This window comes from Protopterus annectens, chromosome 4.part0 (assembly GCF_019279795.1).
Source record: "Protopterus annectens isolate FY-2018-M chromosome 4.part0, PAN1.0, whole genome shotgun sequence".
Taxonomy (NCBI): domain Eukaryota; kingdom Metazoa; phylum Chordata; order Ceratodontiformes; family Protopteridae; genus Protopterus; species Protopterus annectens.
The window spans coordinates 893,037,656-893,050,455 of NC_056733.1; the positions used below are offsets into that span (position 1 = coordinate 893,037,656).

The window sequence follows — 12,800 nt, forward strand, 5'->3', positions numbered from 1 at the left end:
ACCTGCACAGCAGCAGCATGTGAATTGTAAAAGATGGAAATGGTCAGGTGATGGCCTCTGCACCTATTGCAGTCTTCCACTAGCTGATTGCATGTGGTACAGCTGTGATGGTGTTCCCATAGGCATCCGCATGATAAACACAGTACACTGTCTAGGGAAAGATGTTACTATCTGGCCATGGCAGTCACTGTGAGTGGTACCTGGATGTGGTGGTCTGACATGGCATCGCAGATGATATCTGGATGTATCTCAATCACTTTCAGCAGTGGGAAATAGCCTAATGACAGGAGGGTGATGCGCCACACAACTACAGCTTGTAAGTGTAGCTATGCTGCATTGAGACTACTGCCTGTTTAACGTGTGTGGTAATGGCTATACTGCATGTTAAAATACAGACATGACAGTACTCTGTTCATGAGGGAACCCCATCTGTAGGGCCATCTGTGAACAGGTCAGTGTGTACAACCATTTGTTTCATGTGTTACACACTGAACATACTTCTGTGCGCAGAAGAAGCATGGTGTGGGGATTGCAGAAAGTACTTGATGATAGGTATGTGTTACTGCCATCGCATCCCTGACTGGACATGTGTCACATGAGACAGTGGTATGAATGACACTGTGTGGGATTCCCAGTGACAAGCCAATGATGGGCAACTGTTCATAGCTGCGGTCATGCGTCTACTACACATTGTACAGTTGCCATGTGGTATATATGCATGTGTTGTGCTCCCTCTGCAAATGTATACAATCTGTTGGGTTGCTGGTGATATCTGTGCATACTGTCATAGGTAATCCGGTATGCTGTTGTCTATCACTAAGCCATTTGTGGGTTTAAAATGCAACACCATAGGCCAAATGGGTTGGTAGGTCCCGGCAGATCCTCCTGTCCCACTTCAGCTGACCATGGCACCAGGCACTAGCACATCTGGGGCCCAGCCATTAACATCAACCTCTGTTGGCTATGCACCACCTTCTGGTGGCACCACCACTGAGGATGGAGCATGTCCCCCTTGGGAGTGGGACCAGACAGGTACATATCTGCTGTTGTGCTGTCCCAGACATGTTTCGTAGGTGGCTCCCTAAGGGGTTACGAAGTCAGATATGCCAGTTCAAGGGAGGAGTGTCACATTTACAGGGTGATACTGCCTGTCCTGGACAGCCCCCAGCACTGCCTCCTTTGCAGCTATGTAGGTGCAGTGGCAGTTGCCCATGGCTGGAGACCTCCGTCCCACTGTTCCCATGGGCTTTTGAATGCCGAAGACCCATCCCCATCCATTGTGTATCCCCCCCCCACATGTGTCATATACCAACCCAGTATGCTGTCATTTCTGTGCTCCTACCTATCCTCCACGGCCATACCTACACTCCACCAACATCTGACCCTCACCTACGGACACATAAGGCCATTCGGCTCCTCGGACACCATCTGCCCTATACATAGCTGTCCATTACACACACGTGCCCACTGGACACATAAAACCCTTGTAATATGCATCATAACATACTACTGTTAACCTCACCACTGTCCCTTAGGTGCACGGTCCTGGTCTGCACATCACTCCTACGTGGTTCAGGTACACGTGAGGAGGACGACCCTATTTTACACAAAACACTACTGGTCCCTCTATGGTTACCCCATTTACCTATATCATGATGATGATGTTGCACATTGCAGGAGTACTGTTCACACATAATGATTGGACAGGTACTGTTGTGTTAATGTACATTACATGCACAGAGTGATGTATACGGCCAATGTACAACTATTGCCTGTCTGAGGGAATCTTGTGATCACATTGAGCAACACCACTACATAATACAGGCGTTGTTGGTGTTTCCCGTTTCATTAGTTTGTAATGCTTTGTTGCCACATGGCATGTCCCAGTTACAAGTGGCGTCCCACAGGGCTCAGTCCAGAGACCTCTCTTATTCGGAATATATTTTTCTGAGGTACAGGCTAACACGGGAGGACTGTGGCTGACCAAGTTCGCAGATGACTGCAAACTGGGCGCCATAATTGACTCTCCAGCTAACACAAGCATCCTCCAAAAGGGTCCCTTAGAGATGGATAACTGGTGCCAGAGCCATGGCATTAAACTAAACGCCAAAAAGTGTATAGTTATATCCTTTGGCAAAAACAAAGTGCCCACAAATTACCACATAGGAGGTAATCCATTAAGTACAGAAGAAGTAATTAGGGACCAGGGGACCCAAGTTGATAGTAACCTCTCCTTTAACAACCACATTGCCAAACTGGTTAGGAAGACCTTCTATATAGCCCACCTTATCATGAAAGGATTCACATCTAGATGAAGGGAGGTCATTGTGCCCCTTTACTCATCCCTCATCAGGCCCATAATTGAGTACAATGCCCCATTTGGGCTGTACCTTACCTGACACCTGCAGCAACTAGAAAGACCCCAAAAGTACCTCACTAAGAGGATCAAGGGAATCAAATAGATGCCATATGCTGCTCGGCTAAAGAAACTCCAGCTCTACTCAGTTACATACCGCCTACTCAGAGGCGATCTATGCCTGATGTACAAAGCCATGTCCAACCCTGAATTAATGGACATGCTCCACCTCAGAAAATCCAAATCCCTTAGAGCTACGTGATCAAGTGACTTGAACCTCAGCACAGAAATAAATAGGACATGCTGGAGGGACAGATTCATAACCCAGAGGCTCCCTTCACTCTGGAAAAGAATCCTAGTCCATGTTAGGCAGAGCCCCTCACTGACTCTCTTCAAGAAAAATCTTGACGAATGGATGGGAGATCGTAGGTTTACCCCGGGGATCACTTCTGTTTCACTACTAGACAGAGGCACAGTAAACACAACCTTAAAAAGGGCACAGTAAACTCATTCCAAGGGGTGGCGAAAGCCAAACACACTCTGGCTAGGCTTGTAAATGCCCTAGGGCATATAGCCTAGTATGAACCTATGAACCTATCTCTATATATGCATGTACCTGTATGCTGGACATAAACACTCACATGTACTTGTACATGATGGGATACATTCCTATACTGTTGAATGACCGCGCTGTATGATATCCTCTGGTTACAGCCTCTTACGCTCGATTAGCCTCTACATTGCTTAACCAATGCAATACTCGCATACTGGTAGCCAAACACACTTACACCCGCTCGTTCCTGCACTTGCTAATGCACTGGCATTGGTGCTTGCATCTGTCACTCACACCCCTGGGTGTGAGTGAGGACCACAATATTACCTTGTGACACCTATTACATCATACTACATGACTCCAGTATCGGAATTGGCCACCCATTAGGCGATGGCATCGCGTTCAGCTGTACGGAATCTCTGGCTTGTCCAGTGACACAGTCATATTTGTGTGTACCTCATACAATGTGCTCACACCTTGTGATGCCTATTACATCGGAATATATGAATACAGTATCGGAAATGGTTGCCTATTAGGCGACGGCATGGTGTTCGTCTGTACGGAATCAGTGGCCTGTCCTGAGATTCATTCATATTCGTGTGTTCCTCTTAGGCATACCTTATGATGCCTATCACATCGGACTACATGACTACAGTCGTAGCCGGCCTTAGGCATAGGCCAACTAAGCGACCGCCTAGGGCACCACTTTATTGGGTGCACTTTACCAGTATTTATTTGGTGTAGGTAGACCAGGATGGGGGCACTGGGTGGTGTGGCGGGGAGTGCTGTTGTGCCCTCTGCCTAGGGCACCAGTTGACCTAAGGCCACTCCTGACTACAGTATCGGGAATGGCTGCCCATTAGGTGACCGCATGGGGTTCGAATGTACGGAATCAGCTGCCTGTCCGGTGAATCATTCATAATTGTGTGTTCCTCTTACAATCTGCTCCCACCTTGTAATGCCTATCACATCGGACTACATGACTACAGTATCGGGAATGGCTGCCCATTCGGCGACGGCATGGTGTTCAACTGTACGGAGTCAGCGGCCTGTCCAGCGAATTAATCATATTTGTGTGTTCCGCATACACACTGCTCCCGTCTGGCTGATACATGGGAACCGAGACCCTGCATTACAAACGGGTAGTTGGGTTGTGGTAGCCACATCCGTCAGACGGGTCATGCTTCCGCATACCTATTATAGGTTTGCCACCTTCTCAGTTGGCCAAGGCATGACTTTAAGGTTACCACCTGTCCCACTTTGCGAGGGACAGTGCGAAAATAATCAAGACATAGCACATGTCCAGATTACAGGACATTATTATATTCTACATTTCAATAATGATTGCATACAACAGTTATTTTATATATGACACTTCTATATGTTATGTGAAGTAGCATAAGCAATTTAAATGCAACTAGATTAAGCTTTTATTTGTGCAAATAAGTGTAATCCTGTACTATGCACGGCTGTAGGTATGTTTAGTCCTGGAATGTCTGACATTTCTACAGAATATGTCCCACTCTGGCCATTTGGAAAGGTGGTAACCCTATAGGACCTGTATATATAGATGCCAGACTTTGCAGGGCAACACACCCACAGCCAGTAGAAAAGGGTGTACTTCACTGTTTCACCTAAATAAAAGGTTACTCTTGTAGCATTATAGTTGCTTATACTGTTACCTATAACATTTAGGTGTTTCAGAGGAACATAACTGTTTTATGCTACTACTACAATATAGGTAGTCTTTGCCCTAAATTACAGGACATTTGCCTTACAGTTATTATGCCGGACACAGCTGCCCACAGGGGTGTGTCCCTCGCAAAGGTGGACAGGTGGTAACCACATACCTTTTATTCTATCAATCTTCTAAGGTAGTCGGCGGAACATGCACTTTCTCTCACTATCAGACCTCTCATATGAATGGGGAAGAATAAACACTGAATCAGGGACACTGCATAACGACTACAGGGACACATTTAGAAGGTTGGTGCTATTAACCTGACACATTGACGGACACAGGGCACACATGTATTCATGCAAATTTTCTGAGGTGTATGCAGTTTATGACTCTTACACGTTGTCATTATTCATTACATATATTCCACCACCTTTCCTCCTAATATCACTAGTTCTAGGATGGTTTAGTTGAGACTCTGGTAGGATTCTGATTCATAATCATGGACGTCCCTGGTAATCGGGGACAGTTCAGTGATATGGTCCCTCCCTATGTATTCCCCCAATGGTTTATGGACTGTCCAGTAGATGTGCTCTTATAGTTTGGGAGGTATGGGCGTCTGCTGTACCCACATAGGAATATTACTTACACCCACGGGGCAGTCCTAATACGTGTCTGCCAGCCAACACATGCACGCCTAGCCCCATAATCGCGTACCCATAGTTCCCCCACCTACCACTACTCTACAGCACTCATCCTTACTGTGGGAGCAGGTGGGATATGAACACACCCCTACACACTGCCCACTCTCCCCATGTCAGGACACATGTCGTACGTTGTGTCAACCCATGTGTTATCAGGCTTGCACAACTTACTGTTCCGTGTACATCTACATCCTGGTTGTAATGGTGTTCCCCCATTGGTTGAAGGCACCAAATTTTTGGTGTCCCGCAAGGGATGTCACTGTCCATGTTTAAACTGTAGACCTTGTAGATCTCTCCCACTGTTAGTTTCCTGCCAGTGGTCTGGGAACCAGTGTTGTATTTACCTTTATTGTGTGTCTGTATGTCTCACCAGCCTAGCTGGGGTGGGTGATAAGTAGACTTTTGTTGAGTGGACCTCCCACCAACATATGCCCGGTCTAAACATGTTACCCATAACTGCTGTAATATAACCTAGATATAAACATGTGTATATTTACTGTAACATATATATATCTATTTACATTAATATATACAGACATATCTGCATATGTATTCATACATGTATATTCATATCTTGCTGTCATATATATATATATATATATATATATATATATATATATATATATATATATATATATATATATATATATATATATATATATATATATGTACATCAGTGTGTCAATACATTCCCTGCTCATACGCACTTACACATGCGTAATGGTGTTTATAAGCTTCACCAGCATACTAGTGCCTTATTCATTATAACACCGACACACTCCAGTTATCTTGTAATCGGTATGTAGCACGTTATACAGCGGACAGATATCGCCATATGTTGATGTAGGGATTACCGATGGTAATTGGAATGTAATAGTGTGATTCGACCCATCCCTCTTCTGCACAGTCTATTATTCCATGTACTGTCGATGTTTGTATGAGCACATTCCTATTATTTGTCAACAAATGGAATGCATGTGTTACAGAATTTGTACTTCAACATATATTGTTGTCTGCATGTGAGTATGCATATATACCTATTACAACCTAGCTGACCTCCACGGGTCAGTACATTAGAACCGGCCCATCCAACCCTGGCACGCCTGGATCCATAATTGCATACCCATAGTTCCCCCACCTGCCACTACTCTACAGCACTCATCCTTACTGTGGACGCAGGTGGGATATGAACACAACCCTACACACTGGCTACTCTCCCCATGTTGGGACACATGTCGTACATTGTGTCAATCCATGTGTTATCAGGCTTGCACAACCTACTGTTCCGTGTACAGCTACATCCTGGTCGTAATTGTGTTGCCCCATTAACTGGAAGTACCAAATTTTTGGTGTCCCGCAAGGGACGTCGCTGTCCATGTTTAAAGTGTAGACCTTGTAGATCTCTCCCACTGGTAGTTTCCTGCCGTGGTCTGGGAACCAGTGTTGTATTTACCTTTACTGCGTGTCTGTATGTCTCACCGGCCTAGCTGGGGGGGGGGGGGTAAGTAGACGTTTGTTGGGTGGACCTCCCACCAACATATGCCCGGTCTAAACATGTCACCCATAACTGCTGTAACATAACCTAGGTATATACGTGTGTATTTCACTGTAACATATATATATATATATATATATATATATATATATATATATATATATATATATATATATATATATATATATATATATTTACATTAATATATACAGACATATCTGCATATGTATTCATACATGTATATTCATATTTTGCTGTTATATATATATATATATATATATATATATATATATATATCAGTATGTCAATACATTCCCCGCTCATACGCACTTACACATGCGTAATGATGTTTATAAGCTTCACCAGCATACTAGTGCCTTATTCATTATAATTCCGACACACTCCAGTCGTCTTGTAATTGGTATGTAGTACATTATACAGCGGACAGATGTCGCTATATGTTCATGTAGGGATTACCGATGGTAATTGGAATGTGATAGTGTGATTCGACCCGTCCTTCTTCTCCACAGCCTATTATTCCATGTACTGTCGATGTTTGTATGGGCACATTCCTATTATTTATGTCAACAAATGGAATGCATGTGTTATAGAATTTGTACGTCAACATATATTGTCTGCATGTGAGTATGCATATATACCTATTACAACCTAGCTGACCTCCACGGGGCGGTCCAGTAGAACCAGCCCATCCAACCCTGGCACGCCTGGATCCATAATTGCATACCCATAGTTCCTCCATCCCACCCTTGTTAAATTTACAGGCTTAACATCCATTATCCACTTGTTATCTCAGCCATGACACACCTTTACACATTTCCCTCTCCAGAGCTTTTGGGGCCCTACACACATTCTGTCCCACCTCGTGTATTCACAGGGTCTCCCGCCATGTATATTTGCACATACGTGCCTTTCCTGGTGTTATGGAATACAGCCATTTGCGCTTTCCAATTTTTGGAGGTCCCAGCATGGGACTACATTCCGCCTGTGTGTAAAGTAGACCTAGCATTTCAACGATGTTACTCCCAGTGGTAATACCCTGCCTGTGGTGTGAGTAGCGGTGCTCTGCTCACTCCTGGGTAGCATTTTATGGCATACACTGAAAGCACTTTACAATACCAATATTGCTCTTGATTCCCTTCACATCCATTGTGTATGCTTTACTGTTACAACGTCCATTCTTTATATTTCTCATGTATGTAGATATATATCTATACACGTGTGTGTGTGTGTGTGTGTGTATATATATATATATATATATATATATATATTACATTTGTACATACAAAGATACATTTCCTATGCTGGGAGCCGCTTACACCCACGCGGGCGCACTCGCCTATGCTTTACTGTGTGTTACATATGTTTACTGTCGCTTATTTATGCTTATTTGTGCCTTATACATTATGACAATACCACTTTGATTGAAAGGAACTGGTTAATAGTCCCATGCGATACACACTTTCACCTTTACATGTTTAAATGTCGGCTTTACAGCAGAGCAACATTAATTCCACAAGGAAAATGATATGTGCTATTGTCGACCTTGAACCGTGAATGCCTTTTCGTTAGGTGGATGCTCTAACCACTGCACTGTTGGTGTTCTGCCTCATTTATATGTATACCCATGGTGTATAGTTACCCGAACACACACCTGTTCACTTCACTTACACAGCAGGCATCCATTTACCTATTGGGAAAAATGCACTACTACACATGCGTCATTCCCTATTCCCTACTGCTCTGGACTCATGCTGCATGTTGACTCACTCCGAGGATATTCAGACCTCTACAGCCTATAGTCCTGGCACAAACATGTGTTTGATTGTCAGGATGTTCATATGGTCTTCCAGGTTTAGGCTTGTCCGACTGAGTACCAGGACTGCCCTGTACCTAGCTGAAAGTTAGACTTCGAAAGGGGAGATCGTTTGTTTCACTTTTAGTGTTCTACCTGTTGTTGGGGATATCGAGGTGTGCTCATCCTGATATATAACAGCACTAACTATTACGGGGATTTCCTATATTGTGACCATGTTCATTCTTCATATATATATATATATATATATATATGTGTGTGTGTGTGTGTATATATCGGTCTGTGCATACACATGCATATACATCTACATGCTCAATTACATTTCCCATACCGTTGAATCACCGCCACCTACCGTCGCTTACACGCTTGCATACCCACTTGCGTCTCGGGTTGCCACCTTTTCATATGGCCAAAGTGGAGCATTTTCGGGACACACATCAGACTTTACAGACCGACACATACCCACGGTCAATACAAAGGTTAGAACTTTACTTCTTTCCCTAAATGAACGCTTATTCTTGTAGCGGTTTGTTTGCTTCACCTGTTTGTTGTAACTTTGAGTATTTTACATAAATAACTGTTTTATGCAGCTGTTACATAATATATTGGACATATTTCCTACTATCACAGGACACTTGCCATTGCATTATATTTGGTCTGGACACAACTAACAAAAAAGGGACTGTCCCTCACAAGGTGGGGCAGGTGGTAACCCTACTTACGTCTGCTTTACAGCGCCTTAAGCACCCTAAATCCGACTGCCACTATGCGAATGTGTAAGGTATATATTCCCGATAATGCACGTGGGGAGACATGCATCACGGTCAGGTGTTTAATCCCGGGTCGTAGGTTCTGCAGGACTGGCTGGAGGCTGAGCAGTCTTGTGGACAGCTACTGCTCATACAACTTGTGTCCAGATGTATACAAGACTGGAAATCGTGTCGTGACACCAAGTCTAATGTTTAGAACAGATACATATCCCATGAGGGATATCCAAAAATTGTGGGGAACGATGACCATCTTTGCTTTACAGCTGCAAGGTAGAGTTATACATGCAAGGGATACATAGTTTGCAATCCTGAGAATGCCTAGGGTGAGACTGCCTACTAGATATGGGTAGGGGTCACTATGTGCAGATATGGCCGCGCCTATCTAGCAGCCTGAGTATGGCTGGTTTTGGTGGACGTTCAGGAAGGGGGTGTGTGTGCTGTGAAGGGGATGATGGGTATTCAGTTATGTATCTAGGTGTGTTGGGGTTGGATGGCTCAGTTCAGGCCAGACCATTATGTGGGGATGTATCGGTAACGTTTCTGTACATGTGTTTTGCACATTTTAATATACACATGTTTGTAGGATTGTATTGCAGATGTGTATATTTGTTCTTTGGTTATCTTCGTGATTCATAAACCGCTCCCTCGTAGACCTCCAATTCACCTGTTGTGCATCCAACCCAGTCTCCCATTGGCGATATATTACATTACCCGTCACCCCCCACCCCCATATTCCACAATCATCATTCATCTCTTCTCTAGTTAATGGCCCATGGCACAGTCAACAGAACACATTGCGTACACTGCATATATCTGGGACCAATATGGTTGTGAGGTCTACACTAACATTCAGATCAACCCCATGCTGTACGTCACACACATAGGTACTCGCAAATACTTATCTTTCATGACATGGTAGGTAGACTCGGGTAATACCCATTCATCTATGGGCCATCCTGGCAAGGACGTCTTGGACCGCAAATGGTGAGATATTGGGCGAATGCTCTGACCATTGGTAGGGTTGCCACCTTTTCATATGACCTGCATGGGACATTTTCGTGGCACACATCTGAGTTTACAGGCCAACACATACCCACGGTTATTACAAAGGATAGTACTTTTTTTTATTGTTCTGGCGGTGTAGTTGCTTATTCTGTTTTGTTTACTTGCTTATTCTGTTTCTTGTAACATATAGGTATTTTATATATGGACATACATATACTGTATGGGACTATTTCATAACATATGGGACATAATTATTTCCTACTATCGCAAGACATTTCACATTTATTATGAATTTGGTATGGACACACCTGCCTAGAGGGGGACTGTCCCTCACAATGTGGGACAGGTGGTAAGCCATACCATTGGGCTAGGCTTGGCAATTAGCGGCGCGCTAACACGATGTGTTTCGCTTCCACTTGGTATAACTAGCGTCACTACAATGGAATACGGGCACGGGGTTTTAAATATCTTTGTTCGTGGGACGGGGACTCAATATTCAGCTACGTGCCTTTGTGTTTACTTCTTATTGTGGTGTTCGTAAGTTGTCTTGTATGCTTTGCATACATTTCAGTATCCACGGACACTGACAGGAGTGATTACTATTGGAGGCAGGCTGTACTGGTCAGCATTTTAGGTTGCGCGTATGCAGCCGACATGATCACGCCTCCGTGCAGTGCTTGGACACGCCCCCCTGCACTCGTACACATTTGCACGTGGCTGTTACGGCAGCGTGCCTTCATTAATATGCATGTGCTGCTGTGCCATCTCTACGCCGCACGGTCGGCGCAAGGCTAATGCCGTCCTTGTGCCAAGCTTCATGAATCCCGGGGATCATTTTTCTGTTCACTTACATTTTGTAAATCTGATTCATTGGGTTTAAAAATTCTGATACCATCCTTTATTTGTAGAGCAGTTTCCCTGCATATCTACTGGTTTGTCCTGTGGGACGCTGTGATGAGTTGTCTTGTTCATTAAGTTTAACTATAAAATTTAGTCCTTTACAAAACATTTTTCACTTTAGTGAGTTTTTATTGCTGAGGCTGTTCTTTTTTTAGAGTTGTTGTGAACTTTTCACAACAAAAAAAGTGCTGTCGATAGAAACTATGTTACCTTTTCCTCTATAGTGATTTCCATCCCTGGGGAGCTTGGGTGTATTGGCAGAATGCGTTGACAAAACTGCCCGTGTACAGCATTTTTGTCCTTTAAGGAATAATTATGTTTGACTTCATCTTTAGAGTGCTATAACACTATTTTTTTTTTCTGTAGTTCAGCTGCAGCATGTGTTTGGCTACTGGCGGGAAGCCAGCCATATCTCATCTTCAGAAAGGATTAGCATGGAGGTGGCAGCATGGCATCATAAGAGGAAACTGCTTGCCAAGAGTCTGGCCTTGTGGAAGAAGTTCCATTTCTCTAACCTAAGGAAAATGGTGAGTGCGCTGCAGGAATCTGTAAATTTTCATGCTGAGCAGCTGTTTTTAACAGGAAAACACCATAGAGTCATATAGGTAAAAATTAGGCAATCTGTCCATAGACCATTACAGGCTCAGCCAATAATTCGTATTCAAAAGTTCTGTCCAGCCTGAAAGAGGGTAACACAAAATAAATGGGGAGAATTTAAGGCTGCTCATCCAGTTATCTAGGATTACCTTGAAGGTAGCAAGGATGCTACTTGGCTTGACCTGTAGGTGAAGCTTGTCCCGAACATGGGAGATAAGTTGGAATTTGATTGTATCATGGCAACAAGGCCTATTTATCTCATGAAAATTGAGTTTGTTAACACAGAGTATTTGGGGAAGCATTCATCCTGCAAAGTAATAGGAGGTCAAAGAGGGTGTGATCGTTTGTGACTGAAAAGGCTGGTGAGAGATCCCCACGGAGGAGTCTGTAAGAGCCTGAGTGCAGATATAGGGCTAACAGTCTGTCTTGATAAGTAAGATTTTTGAGGTTACTGATCTTTTTAGTTATGAATATTTGAGCTGTCTACAGTTAAGTGATTGGTTTAGACAAGTACATGCCAAAGAGAGCATTATGTTCAGTAATGGATCAGATGAGATACATGTATAAAAGACACTTAAGACTCCTCTGTATCTAGGAGGATACCTTTGGAAATTATATGAGCCAGACAGAATGCTTCCTGAATTACTGTGATGACACAATGATCAAAAGGTAAGGACTTGTTAACAAGAGTGCCTAGATCCCTTACAACAGTGTGTGTTCTGTGAAAATGTCTTGTTTACCAAAGTGAAATGTACTACGTTTCACATTTAGTTTGAGACAATTGTCCTTATGCCAGTTGTTAACATTGATTAACTCATTATGAAGCAATTCTGAGTCAGTAAAAGACTGAACAACACTCAATTTATGGTTGTCTGCAAACATGGATAACCATAGGCCAGAAGTGTTAA

General features: G+C 43.5%; 1 protein-coding gene across 1 annotated transcript in view; it reads left to right on the forward strand.

The window, feature by feature from the left end:
- Nucleotides 1-12,800, forward strand: part of SFI1 (SFI1 centrin binding protein) — a 945,294-nt gene that overhangs the window by 188,285 nt on the left and 744,209 nt on the right. Inside the window, exon 4 of the mRNA XM_044068851.1 lies at nt 11,662-11,822. Within this exon, the coding sequence (XP_043924786.1) occupies nt 11,662-11,822 (161 nt within the window). The remainder of the gene's footprint in view (nt 1-11,661; nt 11,823-12,800) is intronic.